At 49.3% G+C, this 22033-nt stretch overlaps 1 protein-coding gene across 3 annotated transcripts in view; it reads right to left on the bottom strand.

Moving 5' to 3' along the window:
* Eml1 (EMAP like 1) overlaps positions 1-22033 on the bottom strand; it is a 177355-nt gene that overhangs the window by 118830 nt on the left and 36492 nt on the right. Inside the window, exon 1 of one of the 3 annotated variants that reach the window (XM_052185096.1) lies at positions 365-569. The exons of 1 other annotated variant lie outside the window; for it this stretch is intronic. In XM_052185096.1, coding sequence (XP_052041056.1) covers positions 365-431 — 67 coding nt within the window. In that variant the 5' untranslated portion in view covers positions 432-569. Of the gene's footprint in view, positions 1-364; positions 570-22033 lie in introns of those variants that run through there. One more of the 3 variants, XM_052185098.1, reaches the window with a different exon arrangement.

Below are 22033 nucleotides of genomic sequence, written 5' to 3' on the forward strand. Positions count from 1 at the left end.
GATTTGTTTGCTGAGTTCTGCATCCAGCACTGTCCAAACAGATGTGAGTTTGGAAGCGAAAGAGCAACACGTCTCCGGAACGCCGAGGTTGCCCGGGCCTCCGGGCTCCAGGGCTCCCGGGCTCCCGCGCGCGCTTTCCGCCGCTGCATCCGCTGAGGCTCTGGGAACCACAGATCCGCCCTAGCCGGGAGTCCGGGGTGGGTATCAAGGAGCCCGGGAGCCTGCAGCCGGGGAGAAGCGCGGCCCGGCAGCCCCAGCACAATGCGCCGGCGGGAACCGGAGCGACTTGGCGCGGCCTCGCCCGCGGCCCGGCCTGGCCCACGCCGCTCGGTCCCCATGCCCCTGTCCTCCCGCCCATGCTCACCGTTGCAGAACTGCAGCAGCGAGGACGTGTCGTACAGGCTGCTATAGCTGGAGAAGCCGTCCTCCATGCTGAGGCCGGGCCGCGCCCGCTCCGGCCGCGCTCACCCACACACTGCGCCCTGCCGAGCCGCCGCGGCGCTGGCGCTGGGGCCGGCCCTGCTGTGGCTGCCGCCGGTCACCATGGCAACCCGGGCCCGCCGCCGCCGCTGCTGCCGCCGCCGCCGAAAACGAGCACCCGGCGCCCGCGCTGCCCGCGAGGGGGCGGCCTCGGTGGCGTGGCCTGAAGGAGACGTGGCGGACGGGGCGCAGAGCTGGGCGCGCCTGGGTCCCCGCCCTGGTCCTTGCTCGTAAGATTTACAGCCAGAATGCTAAGAGACGGGGTGGAGGGGGGGCGGGGGTAGGGCGATAAAGGGCGAGAAGACAAGGGACGCTTACATCCCGTCCCGGGACCCCGAGGACCCTCTTACCCACCCTTTGTCTCCCACGAGCTGACCCCCGGCACCCCGGACAGCTGCTGCTCTAAACTTGGACCTCAGTGGTGCTTGCCACCGGCATAGCGCCTCCCACAGGGCAAGGCTTATCCCCTCGTCTGCTTGTGCTCAGTTCAAGGCTTGTAACTCCACCAGAACCCATGTATCCCAGAGGGGACCAGGGATGCAGAAAGAGGTTACCCCATCCTCCTTCCTCTGTGCCCAGATCCTATGATGCTGTCACTTTAGACTAAATTGTTACAGACCCATAGATCGAGGCTCACCATCAGGGAGAGACTGTCAACTTAAGAAAATTGTAAGAAACAAACCCAAGAGTCAGTAACACACACAGGCTATATATACAAGCGCCAGCTAGGTTAGCGATCTGAACCCTACTACCCATGGCTAGAAATAAAGATGCTGCTAAGTGTCGAGAGAAAGCTAGAGAGAAAGGAAGACTTGAGCCGAAGGTGGGTTCTGTCCATTAGGGTTTTGTCCGAAGTTTTGGGTATTAACTTCCAGACCTTGAATACAATAGTCACGTAATAATCATGAAATAAGAAAGTTATCAGGAAAACTTTCAGACCTCTCCGGGGCTCTGAAGTTTCTCACACTTCATTAGAGGGCAAGGCACCGGATGGGATCTGGCACTCTGGACCTCAAAGATGTAGGCAGAAGAGAGATGTATGTCATGCCTGGTCTCCATCCTAGCTAAGGAGACCACTTAGAAAACAAGGTGATTTGGTGGACAGAAGGGCTCCAGATGCTGCTGGTCAACTGTACCAGGTGGGCGGAGGAGAACCGTGCTGGCAAAGGTGCAAGAAAGAGGAGAGAGCCCGCTCTCGGGTGGGCGAGGAGCTTCGGCCTGACATGAATGAAGGGCTCATGTTGCAGACATGTGGGGAATGAGATTGGGCTGAGGGGAAGCATCCAGACAAGAGGCCTGGGGTGGAAAGAGCGAGACAGACTCTGGAGATGGAAGGACAAAAGGAAGTCTTCAGGTGGGGGAGAGGGCTGAGGTTGGGTGTGACCTGGGCAGCCAGAGCCAGCACTTGTCAAACAACCCAGTGCCCGAGTCTTCAGTGCCCCAGAGGAGGGACCAAGAGCCTAGTTGATCAGAGGGAGGAAGGATAGGTTGTAGGGAAATCACTGTAGGACAGGCTGGAAGGATGGGGACAGCAAGTCAGGACAGCAAATCCCCCATTAGGACTCTGGCAGTTGTGGTGACCAAACCGGGAGACCCTGGCAAAGTGATCACGGGTGAACCTTCTAAAGAAGAAAGAAGAAAGTTGAGGTGTTGGTATCGCAGCGATGGCAAGGCAGAGAGGGGAATGCAGAAAGAGCAGCCAGGAAGCCAGCAGCTCGGAAGAGGAAATGGCCTCAGGGAGGAAGCTGCCAGCGCAGAGCTCCCAGGGGCTTGGCACTGTCCTCCCTTCTCTGTAGAGAAGCATCTCTTCCGAGGACCAGGCTAGAGAAAACCCTATGTGCATGGTGGTGACAAAGGCCTCCAGGTGACAACCTATAGCACCGTGGAAAGACAATGCAGGTGGGAGGTGGGTTCCTGGATGAAAAGGCTGTGGGTGCACTTGGTCCATGGGCGGGAAAGGAAGTGAGACCAAGGATGATTGGCAGGCGGTGCAGTCACGAGTCCTCACTGTCCTCTACCTGGCACGCGTGGCTCCTCTGCATCTATCAGGGAGGGAGTTTCCGAAGGGAGAGATTTAGTATCAGTGTGCTCTCACTCCTAGCCCTCTCATTTCCCCAGCTCCCCTCCCACCCTTGATACTTTGCAGAAATACGTGAGGACATGCTGGATAGCCAGAATAAAAAGCTAAGCTGTGGATCTGAGAAGATGTCCCAGTGAAGAAAGCACCTGTTGCCCAAGCGTGAGGCCATGAGTTGGAAAGCTCGGGGCCATATCAAATTAGGTGTGGTAGTTCCCACTGGCAGTCCTGGCATCCCTACAGTACGATGGGAGACAGACAAGGGGGAAATGTGAGAGCTGATGGACCAGCTAGCCTGCATGTTCAGTGCTGGACAACAGAATCCTAGCCTTTAATCCTAGCACTCAGGAGGCAGAGGCCAGGGAATCTCTGAGTTCGAGGCCAGGCCACTACTCTACAGAGCAAGTTCTAGGACAGCTAAGGCTACACAGAGGAACCCTATCTCAAAATAAGCAAAACAACAACAAAAGACAGACAGACAGAAAGATGGAAGGAAGGAAGGAAGGAAGGAAGGAAGGAAGGAAGGAAGAAGGAAGAAAGGAAGAAAAGAAGGAAGGAAGAAAAGAAAGAATCTCAAAGAAGGTGAAATTGGGAACTGAGACCCAAGGCTGTCCTCCAACCTGTAGGACACCGCCGCAGGTGCATGCCTGAACAGAGCACACCCAGTTCACTGCTAAGCAGATCTGGAGAAGTGGGACATGCTCAGTTCGCTGCTAGCCAGAGCAAGAGATTTTCTTACAGGATATTATTTCCATGGGAGTGAAATTACAAATAATAGTTCATTCAGAACCTGGGCCACTCACTCCTGAGGCAGTAAAGACCGTGATTACACTCTTAACCTTGGGGATTAAACAGTCCTGGTTTTCCCACAATCTTAAAATTTGGGTCCAAAAAAAAAAAAGCAAAATTTAGAATAATTAGAAGGACACACATTTTAAGTCAATTAGGTATAATCTAGATGGCATTTAAAAAAGGATCTAAGATGTCCAAGAAAAAAAAATCTCTAAAGGCTTAATTGATAATGTGTGATTTTTTTTGTGCCCAAACATTTTAACAGACTATTATTCCACATCACTTTGAGATAATTTGTGACCTGAGCCCAGAAATTGTTGTCATTGTAATTAATGAGGTAGACTCTGTAGGACAATGTAACCACAGTGCTCACTGGATAAATACCAGCATTTGTGCAATGTGTGAAAGAGAGAGGGGGGAGAGAAAGGAAAATGGGTGTTTTGTAGCCTTTATTCATAGAGAAACAATAAGAAAAATATCGCCCAGAAATGTGAGGCTGTGCGTACCTATTGTTTCGTTCAACATTCTCCAAAAATATCTGCCCAGTGCCAGGCACCATGGCTGGGAATGAATGAAGCACAAAGAACACAATGCTGTTGGGAAGAGTAGAAGGAGGAGGAGGAAGAGGAGAAGGAGGGAGGGGGAGGAAAAAGAAACAGAAATTTCACTTTTGTGAATACATTTAAAAGAATTGAAAGCAGAGATTTTTTTGTATATCCACAAGCAAGCCAGTGTCATGTATATCCACATGCATGTCAGTGTTATGTATATCCACATGTATGCAGTGTCATGTATATTCACGTGAAGGCAAGCACTATGTATATCCACATGCATGCCAGTGTCATGCATATCCACATGCATGTCAGTACCTTGTATATCCACATGCATATCCACATGTTATGCATATCCACATGTATGCAGTGTCATGTATATTCACATGAAGGCAAGCACTATGTATATCCACATGCATGCCAGTGTCATGCATATCCACATGCATGCCAACGTTAGGTACCAGAGACAGAAAATGGGGAAAACCCAAGTCTGCATTGGTGACGGACTGGATAAACAAACCGTGAGCTATCCATGGGCTGGAATATGATTTCAACTTTAAAAGGAAAGGAATTCTGACACGTGCTGCTGCGTGGTTGAACTCTGAGAACATTATGCTGAGTGACTGAGGCAATCCCGAAGGATAAATACTGTAGGGTTCTACTTGTATGACGTTCCCAGAGGAGTCAGGATTGGAGACAGAGGGGAAATGACTGAGAGGTGTGAGACTTAGGACGCTGATGCTTGCTGGGGTTACAGTCACAGTTTGGAATGATGCCAGTGTTCTAGAGGGCTGGAGATGGGGTGTGGCAGCTAAGAGTGCTTGCTGAGCCTGAGGACCGGGCTTCGGATCCCAGCAACAAAAAAAAAGCCAGGTGTGGTCCCATGCATACCTGGAACTCCAGCAGTGAGGGAGACAGAGGCCAGAGGATGCTGAGCCTTAACAGCTGCCAGTGTAGTTGGGAAAATAAAACAAATAACAAACAAACAGAGACACCTTGCCTTAAAGGAATGTGTGTGTGTGTGTACATATATATATATATTTCAACTTTATATGATTTCAACTTTAAAAGGAAAGGAATTCTGACACGTGCTGTCAGAATATATATATATATATATATATATATATATATATATAGAGAGAGAGAGAGAGAGAGAGAGAGAGAGAGAGAGAGAAGGGGGCAGGGTGGTGGACATAAAGACAGAACATAGCATCTACAGGTATCGGGGAGATCCTCCTATGGCCCTCAGAGGAGGCAGCCTTCTAATCTCTAGAATCACAGACAAAAGAGTTAAAGTCACCTGGTGTGTGGCATTTTGTCACACAAACAAACAAAACACACAGTCATCAGAGAATCTCAAAGCCAAGGACTGGTTAATCCACAGACTCTACTCCGGATATTGAAATATAAAATATGGAGTACGATGGGCCACATCCGTAATGTCAGCACTTCGGAGGCTAAGGGACAATGACCACAAGTTTGAAGTCAGTCTGGGCCAGCTAGTGAGATCCTGGCTCCAAAAAGGGTTTTATGATATAAACAACACAATGTAAGTAAATATATATTATACCCACGCATGATGTATGTTGTATGAAATGAGAGACAGAGTGATTCTTAGCATCCATAAGGAACCTTACACTGGGGCTTCCTGCCGGCCTGACAATGTATCTGTCTGTTCTACAGCATCCCTGACACAGGGGCACTCAGCCCCTCCCAAGCTGAAGAATCCCAGTGATTAAATAGATTTCTGTTTTCAATCCTAAATGCCCTTGCCAAAAAAAAAAAAAATCTTTTTAGTCTAGTTTATTCGGTATTCGGTTTGCCTGCATCGTGCCTGAAGCTTCTATATGTGCAGAAATATCACAATATACCCTGTGTGATGATCTGCCCTGTTGGCGCCATTGCTCCAGGACTGAGACAAAGAAAGTCAACTCACGCCATTTCATTCTGTTGCCCACCATTACAAAGGGACATAGACTTTGTGCCCCTGCCTCAAAGGCCAGTGTTGGCATCTAAGATAACCTGACACACCATGCTAGCTACAAACCCCTGGTCGCAGCTTGCAGTTATGCCATACGCTTGAGCCCTCTGGCCCTTACCAGCAAGCTCTCCCTGTCCTGAGTGCCTCTTCCTTTCCCATCAGCAACAAGGCTGCCCCAGCAGCAACACCTTGGTGGGAATCCCCAAACACAAACCCCACCCATCCCCTGCAGTTGCTTAAGTGTCACTGATGTCATTGTTATTGTTGTTGTTGTTGATGATGATGATATAGCCAAGGGTTGGATGTAAGCCCATAGTTAATCATAAATCTATCAGTCTTTTTCAAACGACTAATATCAGATTTTCTCCATCTTTTGCTGAGTTAATTGATTCCATTTTTATCTAAAGATGGGATTAGAGAGCTGGAGAGATGGCTCAGTGGTTAAGAGCACAGACTGCTCTTCCAGAGGTCCTTAGTTCAATCCCGAGCAATCACAGGGTGGCTCACAACCATCTGTAATGGGATTGGATGCCCTCTTCTCATGTGTCTGAAGACAGCTACAGTGTACTTACATATAATAAATAAATAAATCTTTTAAAAGAAAAGATAGGATTAATTTCCATTCCTGATACGTGTCCTTTTATTGGTTTCCATCATCCATCACTTTAGCCAACCGAGATCTCTTCAGCTCTCAGCTCTGGCATCTAACCCACAGCTCTGTGACAGGAGTGAGTGCAGAGTGAGAAATCTCCAGTGTCTCCTTCATTCTTGTCCCCCATAAGCGTGTTAGCAGAGCAGCTGAGAAAGGGAGGCCCCGGGGCAGACTGCCGAGGAAGCCTCCAGATGCACCCCTAGGTTTGTCCAACAAAAGATAAAGTTGCCCCGGCTGTCTCCTCAGCCAGCCTAGTCCTCTGAACCATCCCTGGGATGTCAGGAAGGGTCTCTCCAGCCCTGTCGGTCTAGCCCCATGCAAAGAGGGAACGAATGGTCGGCTGTTAATGACAGCCTTTCCTGCCTAGCATTTCCACACTAGCCTTTCGAAGATCGGTTGAAAGCTTTTTCTCAGAACCAAGATTAGTATGAAATGTATCATTGTATCTTCCGGAATCCAACTTTTCCTCCTTTTTGGATGGATTGGAGTGGGGGTGGGGGATGATGACCCTCTCTCCCTTTCTGGTTTTCTGTAATTCCATCTGGCTAAATTAAAGATTATCAAAAACCAGAGACTACATTTGTGGTAACCGAGTGACTTTCCACAGCTCTTTCTCTTATGGGCGCTTGTGGGATATTTTCTGCTATCCCTTCTTTTTAGGATGTCCGTCCTTAATGGAGGAAAAAAAGACCCAGAGAGCCAAGTCCTAAATATGCAGGCCAGAATTCCAGGTCCTCAGTAGCTCTGGTCCCAAGGTCAAAAGTCCTGGGTCTTTATCACCCATCCCACAGCTCATGCTATGAAGGTAACTTCTGTATTCTTTCGAATCTCAGGATCAGGAGTCAGAGAGGCACTAACCAAGACACCATGTCAACCTCACAGCCCCATCATAGAAATACTGACCTGTTACACTCCCACGGATTATGTTGTTCATTGCCTGTTTATTCAAAGACCTTCTTTAGCAATTTGCATCCATCAAATGAACTCACATGTTCTGAAGTATCTGAAGTAAACTGGAACATTAAAAGCATTTTGCAGCTGGTTTTCTCTTTTTAAGATTTACTTTGGGGACTGGAGAGATGGTTCAGCAGTTAAGGACACTGACTGCTCTTCTGAATGTCCTGAGTTCAAATCCCAGCAACCACATGGTGGCTCACAACCATCTATAATGAGATCTGATACCTTCTTCTGGTGTATCTAAAGGCAGCTACACTGTACTCACATATAATAATAAATAAATCTTTAAAAAAAAAAAGCTGGGCAGTGGTGATGCACACCTTTAATTCTAGCACTTGGGAGGCAGAGGTAGGCATATTTCTGAGTTCAAGGCCAGACTGATCTACAGAGTGAGTTCTAGGACAGCCAGGGCTACACAGAAAAACCCTGTCTCGAAACAAACAAAAAATAAGATTTATTTTTATTTTTAAGTAGGTGTACATGCGAACATCTGTGTGTGGGTTTGGACACAGGACTGCAGATGCGGGCACAAGCCAAAAGAGGATGTTGTGTACCCTGGAGCTGGTGCTGGGAGCTAAACTCAGTCCTCTGCAAGGCAGTATGCACTTTTAAGTGCCGAGCCATCTGAAGTCGGTCTTCTATTTTTTTTTTTTTAATATGCCATCACATTGAGAAATTCCAGGGCTGTAAACATCTAAATAATGCCACATACAATACCGTGGGCACCACAGGACGTTGTAGGAGAACTTTGACTTATGCTGTCTCCATGGGACAAGTTCATCTTGAGAACATTTAGCTGTCTGCTCCTTCATGTTGCCTGTAGGCTCCATGGTAGCTCTTGGCACGCCACAGCCTGACCACTGAGACGGATCGCCTAACATCAGAGCCACGCTCACCACAGTGGGCCTGGGACAGCCAGGTTCCCGCCTATGTCCTGGCAAATGTCCAGTTGTCTCCCTTTGACTTGCTGAAGTATTCCAGTGAGGATAATAGATTGTATGGTCATTCCGGCTAATGTGGAAAGGCTCCACATTGTACACTGGGAGACATAACTGATATCCATACGTGCATATTTAAAATACCATGGGGGGGGGGGCTGCCTCTAAGCAGCAGAGTTTCAGAAAATACAGTGAAGTTACTAGAAATCTGGATTTTTTTATCAGGAAAGTCAAGAGAAAGATCCCCTTATGGGTTAGCTTGGGACTTGCCGCCAAGCTCCTACAAGCTCGGTCATCACAGGGGGAGCTTCCCAGAGTGTCATGGGGGGTGGGGGGTCCACTGAACACGAGTCCAAAAATGTGGGTGGATGTCAGAGGTCAACCTTGGGTGTCATTCCCTAGGCACCATCTACTTTGTGCTTTTGAGACAGGGTCTCTCGCTAGCCTGGGCCATCACAAATAGCCAAGCTGGCTGACCAGGAGCTTCTGAGTCCAGGGTTGGGATTCCAAGTTTGACACCTCACCTGGCTCATTTTTTTTGTGGGTGCTGGGAACCACACTCGTGTTCTCGTGCTTGCATAGTTAGCACATTGCCCACGGGACCACCTCCCTTGCCTTCCATGAGAACATCTCAGTCTGACTTCTTCAGCATCTGTGTGTGTGTGTGTGTGTGTGTGTGTGTGTGTGTGGCGCGCGCGTGCTCTCAGGGTGTTGATTCCTTCACACAGCCTACCTCGAGCTGTCTGTGGAGCTGTCTTCAGAGAGTGGCGGCAAGCAAGAGGTGCAGGTGTCCACTGAATGGGTTTTTTGCTTTAATAAGAACTGAGGAGATGACGGAGCTCTGGGCCTTCTCAATTAGGCACAAAACTCTAAAGTCTGTGATAACCAGTCAATTTTCAACTGCACCTGAATGAAGTTATGGGATACTTGGCTAAAGGCTCCTGATCAAGGGCCCCATGGTAAATCTTCCATAAGGAAAATATCCCTACATGACACATCAATGCGCAAACAGGTCTGTGTATTGGCCATTCCAGTGAGAAGTGTGTGCGTCAGCAGGACAGGCAGCTTGAGAAAAAAAAACTATAGTGAACCTGTCAACATGTGAGAAGAGAGGAGTCCACTATGACTCATTACTAACAATATTACTAATAGTTATTAGGAGTGATAGGAATTACTAAGGACAATAAACTAGAATTCACTCTTATGCTAGATGCTGTGATACAGTCCTTAATTGCATTGCATTGTCTATGATGTAGTAATGAAAAGCTAGGTAAGGGCTGGAGAGACCTCAGCGGTTAAGAGTACTAGCTGCTCTCCCAGAGGTCCCAGATTCGACTCACAGAATCTACTTAGCAGCTTGTAATGTTCTGTAACTCAAGTTCCAGGAGACCCAACACCCTCTTCTGGCCTCTGAGAGCACCAGTCACACACATGATGTACACAGACATACAGGCAGACAAAATATCTACACATACAATTAAGTAAATAAATCTTTTTCAAGCACCCAACTATCTCCAACAGACGTGACAACAGTGAGCTTGCACCCATCTTGGGGACTCCACACCAATGAATTACACAGGACTTCAGATCTCCTCCAGTCACAGAGACACTGCCATCACTTTCCTTCCATCTGTAGGATTGCCGATGCACACAAGGTGCATCGATACTCTTATGTACAGGAGATACTCTTGGGACCCCTTCCCAACACCAAAGCCCATACATGCTCCGGGATCCTGAATAGAGAGCCCCAGGATTTCCCAGAACTGGTGCCTCGCCATGGGATAACTCTTTGAGCCCAGCACACTGGGCGAGTGCTGGATCACTGGTACCGCCCTCAATCCCAGCATAAGCCACACAGAGACGATGGCTAAACTTGGCCTACTAATATCAATGCCACGTAAATAGCCTTGACACTGAATGATTTGGATGATCCTGATAAGAGAAAAAAAAATCTGTACGCTGGTCTTTTGATGTGCACTTGCTCCTGATAGGCAGGTGACTGAACCCACAAAATCCACAGACACAGGTGTCCCACTTATGTATGGGAATAGTTGTGTCACCTGCTAAGACTTTATTTTTGACAGTAGGGCATTTTATTGTGCCATTTAAAGCAGCAGGAAAAAAAAACTATTCTCAAAAGAGAGGCATAGTTTAGCAAGCCCGTCTGCTTCCGTTGGAAGAGTACAGACGTAAACTATACCATAAAAACATGCTATTTCTCCCAAATGCTGCTCTTTGTGTCATAACTGTTCACCGCCTTTTTTCTTCTTCTTCTTCAAGATAGTGTTTCTCTGTATAGCCCTGGAGTTTGCTCTGTAGATCAGGCTGAGCCTGAACCTAGAGATCTACCTACCCCTGTCTCCCGAGTGCTGCGATTAAAAGTGTGCACCACTACCCCCAGATTCACATCTTATATGTTCTAAGTGAACCAGCAAAGCGTTTCCCCATAATTCTTCTTGCCATCCCAGCACCTATTTCATACTCAATGATAAAAAGAGGCTAAGGAATTGATGTATGCATTAGGCCCCCTGTCTCTAATATTATATTTAATTATATCAAGAACGTAGCCTCCTACGAGACTGTGTCTTCCACACCAGAAGCTGGCCTGTCAAAGCCCAACTCTAGTCCCTCCTCAGTGAAGTGAGGAGGGATCTGGGCCTGCCAACTCACAGGACTGAGGCTAGGTTAATCTTGTTGGTGGCCTGGAACTTAGCATACCTGTTGTGTGCCAGCTTACCTGTCTGAAAAATGGGCCACATGCTGTTCTTTGGGCTCGCCGCACTTCCCATCTCACGGGTGGACCTTGCGCCTCCCTTTGTCCCCTCCTTTTTCCAGGCCCCCTGTTCTCTCCTCTGCCCAGCCCCTTCCCCTGCTGAACCCCTCAGCACCCAGGACCTGCATATGACGGTCCTTGTGAGCCTGCGTTAGGCTCTGTACGCCCTAGGAACCGAGACTAGACCTCTGGATGCTTGGGAGTTAGAGACTAGTCCCAGTCAGATTGCACCACCATGCCTAGGGCACGCCTGATGAAGAGGTGACTGTGGTCACCTCTTGGGCTCTGTCCCCGCAGAAGCTGCATTGCTGACTCCAGGATGGTACTCAGAACACAGCATGAGAAAAAAAAAAAAAAGCCTTTCTCCCCCCCCTCCCTTAACTAGTAAAGCTCTTTATATTACTGGACTGGTTTCCATTTTCAGCTAATTAGGAAACTGCATTTTGGCTCTTTAACTGGCTAGCTTAAATTTAGCTCATCTTTTCCCTTAAAGTCAAGCTGTCGGTGAGGTTTGCAAGATTTGCAATTAAAATTCCTAACTCATTTCCAAGAGATCGTAAGCCTCCCCCACCCCCACCCCCTGCCTTTCCTATCTTCCGGTTTTGGCCCTACCAGGGAGGGACCCAAGTGGACAAAGCAGAACATCCCTAACTAGCAGAGAACCCATGAACCAGGTCAACGCCCTTGGTTGCCTCTCCAACAAGCAGAACCCATGCCCATGGCTGCAAAGAGTCTCTAGAGGGAAAGATAGCCCAGCTGCTATCCTCTACAGGATCCCAGTGGGGTTATTAAAGGTTTGCAGCAACCTCCCCAGGACTAGCAATGTGGAGCTATCAGGAGTCCAGTGGTGTGCTGGCCATGATACACTGAACATAGGGGTGGGTTCTGAGGGATCTCAGCAGAACAGCCTGAGTGCAAGGCTGCACTCAGTGAAAGTGGGGGAAGGGAGACAATATACAAATACAGAATACAGCACAGTCACCATGGCCAAGCAGAACACTAGAGGTGAGGCTGGGTCCCACCGGGTTCCCAGGGTGTCTAAGAACACCTGGTGAGGAATAAGGACAGCGATGGTTTCAGTCACCAGCCCTTCCCTGTCTGTGACCAGAGTCATTCCGAGAACTGGAGAGAGTCCCCTGGCCCCAAAATCTCACCTTACAGACTCCCAGCCTGCACCCTCTGCACATTGCCGAGACCCTGCTCTTCCTCCTGCACTGCCCCTGGAGCCAGGGACTCTCCTGACCAGGCTCCCGCCACAGCCCAGCACCCTAGCCCCACGCAGGTCCAGATGAAGAACAGGAGTGCCAGTAGATGCTCACCCAACCTTCTCAGAGCAGAAGACAGACACCGAGCCTGGACTTTCCTGTGCGAGCCACCCGGCTGTCCCTCCTCCAAAGGGAGGCTGGAGGCAGAGCAGACAATGAGCAGACTGTGCCTCTCAGTCCTCCTGGCCATCAGTAAAGCCATCCATTACGCAAGCTCTAATGAGACCCCTAGACCCTGAGAACTGCTCCAGGAACGGGGCTGAGTCTTGGGGAGGGGAGCAGTTACCTCAGCCAGCCAGCTCCTCTTCCCATCCAGGCTCCTGCTTTCTGCCACAAGACCCTGTGTATCTGGGAGGTGGTATCTAGGGCAGATGGGGCTGCCTCAGGGGGCCGCCTGCACTTAGTGAAATGAGCTCTGGGGCCTGGGAATTCTATTGAACAGAGAGGACTCTGGGAGTGAGGCCTGTACCTCTGCAGGCAGAGAATTGTTCTGGGGGAAATCTGGAACCCTTTGTTCTCCCAGCAGCCCAGTCCTGAGCGATGCCCTCCCTCCGTGGAAATGATGCAGGGACTCTGGAAGCTTCTGGGTCCTTCCAGCCTAGCCTCCTAGGGTGCCAGTCAGGTTGGGGCTCCAGGTGCATGCCCACGGACTAGTGAGGGACACATATGGCAAATGTGTCAGGAAAGGAAACTTGTTTCATTTGGGGCTTTGCCTTCTTCTCAGACTGTTCATCTGGCATTTGGGATGACAAAATAAACTCCCTAGGGACAGTAAGATAACTCAGCAGGTAAAGGCACTTGTGACTAAGCCTAGAGAGCCTGCAGTTGAGCCTGTGGACACACACGGTAAGAGAGGACTGACTCCCACAAGTTGTCTTCTGTTTACCACGTGCACTATGGTGGATGTGTGCAAGTGTGTGTGCACACACACTCAGTTGATACAGTAAAACTCTAAAATAATAACTTTCCTTTTAGGAAACCGTGGTTAGAGGTGGCAGGCACCATTATTGCACGTCCACATTTAAAAAGCAAAGAAAGAAGCTGGAAGCCTTTTGTCAATCCCCTGTGTGTGTGTGTGTGTGTGTGTGTGTGTGTGTGTGTGTGTGTGTGTGTGTGTGTATGTGTGTGACAGAGAGACAGAGAGAGAATATATGTGTGTAACAGAGAAACAGAAAGTGTGTGTATGTTGTAACAGAGAGTGTGTGTGTTTGTGTGTGATAGAGACAAAGAGAGTGTGTGCTTGCGTGTGTGTGTGTGTGTGTGTGTGACAGAGAGACAGAGAGAGAATATATGTGTGTGACAGAGAGACAGAGAGAAAGTGTGTGTATGTTGTGACAGAGAGTGTGTGTGTTTGTGTGTGACAGAGACAGAGAGAGTATGTGCTTGTATGTGTGTGTGTGTGTGTGTATGTGTGTGTGTGTGTGTGTAAGAGTGTGGCAGAGAGACAGAGTGTGTGCATGTATGTGACAGAGGGACACACACAGAGAGAGAAAGACAGACAGACAGAGAGAGAAAGCACTCAGGTTTGTGTGTGTGTTTGTGTGTGACAGAGACAAAGAGACAGAAAGTGGGAGGGGGGACGGACTGAGTCAGAATCTCACAAAAATCTTTGAATTATTTCAACTGAAGAATGAACCCTCGGTGACTTTGGGCTCTAGTCACTGTATGCCCCAGAGGAAGGTGCAGGGGCATCATGGTTGGGCACCCCACTTCTGGGGCAGCCTGAGACCATTCTGCAGTAGCTCAGAATGCCAAGCCCTGTATGCTGTGGTTGGGGAGGGGAGGGGAGGGGAGGGGAGGGGTTGCGTTTCATTCCTTCACCCAGTGGAGTGCCTCGTTAGGAGCACTGCTCCTTGTCCATCAAGCCAGAGAGCACCACGGGTCACACACGGGTTGTGACCCACTAATGGCCCATAAAATCAATTTAGCAAAGACTAAGAGGGCCAGCCACAACACAAAATATGTGGAACCAAGCTGCAAAATATCAGAATATGCTCAGGTAGCTAGGGAAAAATGTGAAGTCAGGGGCCTTTGTGTCACTTGCTATGAACAACACCGTCCACAGGTACCATCCGAACACAGACTCTGGACCAAATAGTGAGGGAACACCCAAGGCCCTGAGGGTAACAACAGCAGTCAGGTCTCGGCACACTGCTGCCAAAACTGCCTTTGAGTGGACGGAGCTGCTCAGTCCTGGCCAGGGAGGCTCTCTATGCAAAGATCCACACTGGCCAAAGCTCTGAGATTTGACTGCTGAGAGTTTAGCCCTAAATGGGACACCTGCCTCCACACCCCAAGGCTCAACGAGTATCTCAGAAGGGGGGACAGCTGGAGAATAGGAGCAGTTTGTGAACGCCATCTTCTGGGCGTGGCGTGGCCAGGGCAGTCATGAATTCTCAGAAGCCATGGCCACCTGCACCAGACATAGGAGATGAGGCCTGTCAACATTCCAGCATGGAGTCAGGGAGAGGGTCTTGAAGCCCCAGCCCTAGAAAAGAAATTTTGGGGGGTTAACTATGACTACTGGGGGAAGGGGAGGGGCATCATATTCTCTGGTGGCGTAGCTGTGCGTAAGTCACTTATGATTGAAAAATCACTATCCCCTGTGTCCATGTAAGCAACCCTACTTAACACTGAGCCACAACACACACACACATACACACGGAACAGCATTAAAGTAGGAACAGGGTTTGATGGGAAGCAGAGGTTCAGTGGCATGCATGTGTGTGGACACATGTGTGTGAGTGTGTGCATGCGAGTGTAAGAGAGAGAGAGAGAGTGAAACAATAAATTTTAAGAAATTTTCAAGGGGCATTAGGTGTGGTGACACACACCTAATTCCAGTACTCTGAAAGCAGAGGCAGGCAGATCTTTGAGTTCAAGGGCCAATGAGAGCTACACAGAGAAACTGTGTCTTAAAAAATAGCCCCTACCCCCAGAAGGGAAGTATTATAGAAATTTTCAAGGAGGAGCCCATGTGCAGTGAATCTCTCATTTTGGAGACTTTGCCTTGAGGCCAAACACATCTGTGACATAACATGACTAAAATTCTAAGAGATAAGCTACTGTCTGTTCTTCCATCCAGGAGAGTCGGGAGGAAGGAAAGGTGATCCAAGAAAGGGCAGAGCCAGAGAAACGGAACCCCAGGTCCTGTGTGTGAGTCCTGTCAGATTCTCTGGCTGATCCCCAAGCCACACATCCTCTGACACATATTAAAATCTTAAGCAAGATATGAGCCCCAACCCACCATAGAGATCAGAGTCTGAAGTATATAGGTCTAACCAAGTTAACTAACAAAAATGTCAACACTTGGGGCTGAAGAGATGGCTCAGCAGTTAGGACTGCTTTCTGCTCTTCCAGAGGACTGGGGTTCAGAATACCCTGTCACTCCAGTGCCAGGGTTTCAGCACGAGTGGAGCCCCAGCCACCGTGCCTTCCCCACGATGATAAGCTGCATCCCCTTTAACCACGAACCAAAACAAAACCCTCCTCTTTCCAGTTGATTTTGTTGGGTATTCTGTCACAGTGACAGGGAGCGCTAGCTGGTACAGGAGCACACAGGGCTGTGGAGAACAGGTAAATCCACAAAGATGAGGAAGGAGGGGGGGTGCTCAGGAGTAGGAAGTGATTGATTGATCAGCAGAGTGGTTTCTGCTTGGGGCTAATGAAAGGTTCTGAACTTTAATATTGACAATGGCTACATAATTTTGGGAACAGAGCACTGACGTGAATTCTTTCTTACGTGGATTCAAGTGAATACCATTCAACTGGGCAGAGTCTGAAATCAAAGAAGTCACTGGATAGATTTTTCTGAAAATGGAAGAAAAAGTCAGGGAACAGGAAGAGAGATAAATGAGAGGTGTATAGTAAGACAGAGAAGGATGGGAGAGGGAAGGAGGGGGGAGAGAAGGAAAGAGGCGGAGGGGAGGGAAAGGGAAGGAGGGGGAGGGAAGGGAAGGAGGGGGAGGGAAAGGGAAGGAGGGGGAGGAGGGAGATGGAAGGAGGGGGAGGGAAAGGGAAGGAGAATGGGGATGAGAAGGGGGAAGTGAGGGGGGAAGGGATGGGCAGGGGAGGGGAGGGGAAGAGAGGGTGAGAGACAAGGGAGAAGAGGAGAAATAGGAAGTCTAGGCTCTGTTGGAACTGGGCAGACAAGAGCTAAGAGCAAATGGACTAAAGCTTCCAGAACAGTAGGGCAGGCAGAAGGGACTCGGGGGAAGTGCGCCCGGGGTGGGGTGGTTCCAGATCAAAGCCCCTGTCCTCTCCTACCTAGAGAGGGAGGTGGGGGCAAGGCGGCATAACTTCCCATGCTCCTCCACTCACGCCCTGGCTGGCTTCCCAGAGAGAACAACTCCAGAGCAATCAGAGGACATTAACCTGCTTGGCGTCTGATTCCTCATAACGCAGCTTAAAACTGTGACAAGTCGGGTGTGGTCCTGTGTGCCTGTGGTCCCAATGCAGGAGAGGTGGAGCCAGGGGGATGCCTGAGACTTACTAGCCAGCCTGGTGAGGTCCTGACCAGTGGGATGCCCTGTCTCAAGACAAAATGTGAGCAGTGACTGAAGAATGCCACTCCAGGTTGTCATGTGACAGCAAACACACAGGCTCACTCACAAGTAAATAAGCAAATCCAGTGCTCCTGGTCTAATGCTCTGAGCTAGGCTGTGCATCAAAGACAGGCGTAGCTGGGGCTAGCCCAAGTTCTTCCCTACGGTTTTGAAGTCTCTTCTCCCAAAGCAGCTCCATCAGCTCCACAGTATTGAGTCAATCCTCCCTAGACACCACCTCCCTGGTCCAGACTCTCCAAGCCTTCCGAGTTCTCACCCCACTGAAGGGTCCTTCTGACTGCTCAGTCCAATCTTGGGCCTGCATGTCCTTATAAAAGTTTCCTTTAACACAAGGCTCAGAGATGACCCCAATGCCTCACCACTAAGACAAGAATGGATCTTACATCCAATGTACACCTCAAGTGTGGGAGTGACTCTCCCTATTGTTGCCAAATACAAAGTTACCGGGACCCCTAAAGAGTGCCCTTAAATCAGGATGACTTGGCCCCGGTGCAGTGGTCTCTCCCCTGCCCCTAGCCTGGTACAGACTGGACTTGGTAAGCATATCCCAGGCTCAAATTCAGACCCAAGTATCTCTTTGGCTTCTGTGTGTATAGGCATAGGTGGGGCCCAGGGGAAGAATAAATCTAAAGTGGAGTTTTAGTCACCTAGGATGCTGTAGGGGTTTGTGTGTGGTGAACATGCATGTATGTGTGTGTGTTTGTGTGTATATGTGTATGTGTGTATTTGTATGTGCACACATGTGTGTATTCATGCATGTGTGTGTTTGCACGGGCATGTGTGTGTTTGTGTGTATGTGTATTGTGTATATTTCTATTTGTTTGCATGTGTGTTCATATGTGTGTGTATTTGCATGGGCATGTGTGTGTTCGTGTTCATGTGTGTGTGTGTGTGTGTGTGTGTGTGTGTATGTGTGTGTGTGTGAATGAGTAGAAGGAGGCCCTGAGGAAGACAGAAAACAACAGTAAAACAAGATCAAGCCCCCTTTACCCCCACTTTGACCTCGATAAGGGATTTCATATTATTTTGAGGAAGATTTTACCATTTGCCAACATCCTGCGTTTTCTCAACTGATTTCCATTCTCCACCCCAGTTTACAGAGGAAGAAACTGAGGTTTAGAAAGGACGCCTTGCCCAACAAGGATGATTGGCAAGTGCTGGAACTGGGCCCAGCTCCCAGCCATGAGTCCTGCCTCGCAGTCCCTCTCCGCCGCCACAGAGCCTCTCTTCTTCCTCTCTTCTTTGCAGTCTAAACTCATGGCCACTTTCCACTGAAGTCCAGGCTTGGCTGTGGAAATATGAAGTCAACTCTGAAGTTTCTCCCCAAGCCTTCTTCTCACATGGTCACCATGGTGATGGGAAAATATTATGCAGTGGAGGAATTATGGGAATATGAATCAGCAGAAGCAGGGAGAGAGACCTCTGGGAAGCGGGGACTCCCAGTGGACACGCAGCCTTTACAAAGTAAAGTCCTGAGATGATGGATTGGCCTCCGCTTCCTGCAGAAGCCAGAGCCAGGCTCACTGCATTAGCGACTGAGATGCTTGCTCCATGCAAACACTCACAAGAAAAGCAATGGCCATTTATTAGTGTGATTGCTGCTTGGCAACACAGAGTTATGGAAATCTGCTGGCTCCATTAAATTTTAAACATCACTCCTTGCCAAGTGAAACAAATTATTGATATTGGGTTGGGTAGACATTTAATGTTGTCCAGTAGAATTTCAATGGTGAAGAGTTGCAGCCTGGTTTGGGGGGCACCCAGCGTGCAGGAGTTGTTGGGATAGAATGCCCAGGTGAAGCTGTGGCTATAAACCCTCCCCCAAAACAAAACCCTGATCTAAATGTGATTTTTTTTTTAAAGTTACCAAATGAGTTCCTTGAGTAATTAAAAACAAAGTTCTAATATGGACCAGTAATTCCATATCTAGATATACACCCAAAAGAACTATAAACAGGGGTGCAAACAGATTCCCCCTTTGTGCTCATGGTAACCCTGTCCACAGTAGCCAAAGGTTACAGCCTGAGTGGCCACAGATGGATGAGTAGGGACCCGCTCGGCCCTACACAAGGCTCTACTGAGTCTTGGCTCATGGCAGCACTCACTACAACATAAATGAACCCAGAGGATGTCCCACTGAGCAAAAGATGACATGTGCAGACGGCTAGGGCCACAAGGACAGAAAGTAGGATGGTGTGTCAGAGGGGACGGGTGGCTGGTTAATGGAGACAGTTGACGCTTCCGTAAAATGAACTCAGTTTTGGAACATGGCGGTGAGAATGATTGTGTGCCTGTGGGAACTGCTTTAAATGCCCTGAGCTTATTTCTGCTGGGCACTTAGACGTGGGTGAGATAGCCGGTGCTTGTGGGTGGAGAGAATCTCGTGTGCGCTGTGTAAAACTGTTCGCCTGTCAATAAAAATGTCTATGGCCAATGAGCTAAGGCAAGAAATAGGGGGTGGGAGATTAGAGAGACAGAGAGAGAGACAGAGACAGAGAGACAGAGACAGACAGAGACAGAAACAGAGATAGAGACTGACAGAAACAGACAGAGAGACAGAGACAGAGACAAAGAGAGGGCAATTCTGGGAGTTAGAAGGTTAGATGGAGAGCTGCGCCCCAGAACGCTGAAGGAGACAGACACATACACCTGAGGAGAGGTAAGTGACCGGTGGAAGAAGGTAGACTAGAAAAAATCAGATTGAGATATGCGCTAGTCTGGGAACAGAGCTGAAGCTTAGTTCTGAGCATTTACTGGTGAAATATTAAGTCTCAGAGTCATTATTTCTGGGAACAAAGTGGCCAAGAGGAAAAGCTTATAGTTACAGTAAGTGCGGGTATGTATTTTATCATATTAAGAAACTGCTAATTGGGCTGGAGAGATGACTCAGTGGTTAGGAGCTTTGACTGCTCTTCCAGAGGTCCGGAGTTCAATTCCCAACAACCACATAGTGGCTCACAACCATCTGTAATGAGATCTGATGCCCTCTTCTGGTGTGTCTGAAGACAGCTACAGTGTACTTACATACATGAAATAAATCCTTTTTTTAAAGAAAGAAAGAAAGAAAGAAAGAAAGAAAGAAAGAAAGAAAGAAAGAAAGAAGGAAGGAAGGAAGGAAGGAAGGAAGGAAGGAAGGAAGGAAGGAAAGAAAGAAAGAAGGAAGGAAGGAAGGAAGGAAGGAAGGAAGGAAAGAAGAAAGGAAGGAAGGAAAGAAAGAAAGAAGAAAGGAAGGAAGGAAGGAAAGAAAGAAAGAAAGAAAGAAAGAAAGAAAGAAGAAAGGAAGGAAGGAAAGAAAGAAAGAAGGAAGGAAGGAAAGAAAGAAGGAAGGGAGGAATAAAGGAAAGAAAGAAAGAAAGAAAGAAAGAAGAAAGGAAGGAAGGAAGGAAATAAAGAAAGAAGGAAGGAAGGAAGGAAGGAAGGAAAGAAAGAAAGAAGAAAGGAAGGAAAGAAAGAAGGAAGGAAGGAAGGAAGAAAAGAAAGAAAGAAAGAAAGAAAGAAAGAAGGAAGGAAGGAAGGAAAGAAAGAAAGAAAGAAAGAAACAAACAAAGAAAGAAAGAAACAAAGAAAGAATGAAAGAAAGAAAGTGCTAGTCAAGGCTGAGGGTGTGGCTCATCTCTCAGAGTGCTTGTCTACCGTGCAAAGGCCCTGGGTTCATTCCCAACACCACATAAACTGAGAGCAGTGGTGCCTGACTGTAAACTCAGTGCTCAAGAGAAAGAACAGAAGTTAAGGTCATCCTTGGCTACATAATAAGTTTGAGGCTAGCCTGGCCTACATTAGATGCTATCTCAAAAACAGATGGGAGGGGAAGAAAAGGACTCTGCCAACAGAGAAATGGATAATACAATTATTCAGGCTTCCCTATGCATCGTTACATCTGTAGGGTTGCCGCCTGACAGACCACTCCCAGAGAAGAAGTCCAAGGCCACGGGAAGGGATGAGAGAGGGAGGGTAAATACGCCTTGGAAAATTAAGGCTGGTACACCAGAGAGGGTGGGAACCCAGAGTTGGGTGTCTGCGCACCAGGCTTTTATTGAGATGGGTGTGAAGAGCCCCATTGTGTGGAAAGGTGCATTGGCTTGGAGCCATTTCGAGCCAGGTCAGAGGTCTCTCAAGCAAGCACAAGGCACACTTCATCAAAGCATTTGGTAATGTTAGGGCAGCATCTCATCAAGAAGTCATCAACTCTGCTTTTAAAAACTGTATCAGCCAGGCCAAGGTAGAGTACACCTTTAATCCTAGCACTCAGGGAGGCAGAGGAAAAGGAAGAGGCAGAGGGGCAGAGGGGCAGAGGGGCAGAGGGGTAGAGGGGCAGAGGGGCAGAGGGGCAGAGGGGCAGAGGGGCAGAGGGGCAGAGGGGCAGAGGGGCAGAGGGGCAGAGGGGCAGAGGGACAGAGGGGCAGAGGGGCAGAGGGGCAGAGGGGCAGAAGGGCAGAGGGGCAGAGACAGAGGCAGAGGGGCAAAGGGGCAGAGGGGCAGAGGGGCAGAGGGGCAGAGGGGCAGAGGGGCAGAGGGGCAGAGAGGCAGAGGGGCAGAGGGGCAGAGGGGCAGAGAGGCAGAGAAAGAGAGGGGCAGAGGGGCAGAGGGGCTGAGGGACAGAGGGGCAGAAGGGCAGAGGGGCAGAGACAGAGGCAGAGGGGCAAAGGGGCAGAGGGGCAGAGGGGCAGAGGGGCAGAGGGGCAGAGAGGCAGAGGGGCAGAGGGGCAGAGGGGCAGAGAGGCAGAGAAAGAGAGGGGCAGAGGGGCAGAGGGGCAGAGGGGCAGAAGGGCAGAGGGGCAGAGACAGAGGCAGAGGGGCAGAGGGGCAGAGGGACAGAGGGGCAGAGGGGCAGAGGGGCAGAGGGGCAGAGGGGCAGAGGGGCAGAGAGGCAGAGGGGCAGAGGGGCAGAGGGGCAGAGGGGCAGAGGGGCAGAGAGGCAGAGGGGCAGAGGGGCAGAGGGGCAGAGGGGCAGAGAGGCAGAGGGGCAGAGGGGCAGAGGGGCAGAGGGGCAGAGGGGCAGAAG

The sequence above is a fragment of the Apodemus sylvaticus genome, chromosome 6 (assembly GCF_947179515.1).
Source record: "Apodemus sylvaticus chromosome 6, mApoSyl1.1, whole genome shotgun sequence".
Taxonomy (NCBI): Eukaryota; Metazoa; Chordata; class Mammalia; order Rodentia; family Muridae; genus Apodemus; species Apodemus sylvaticus.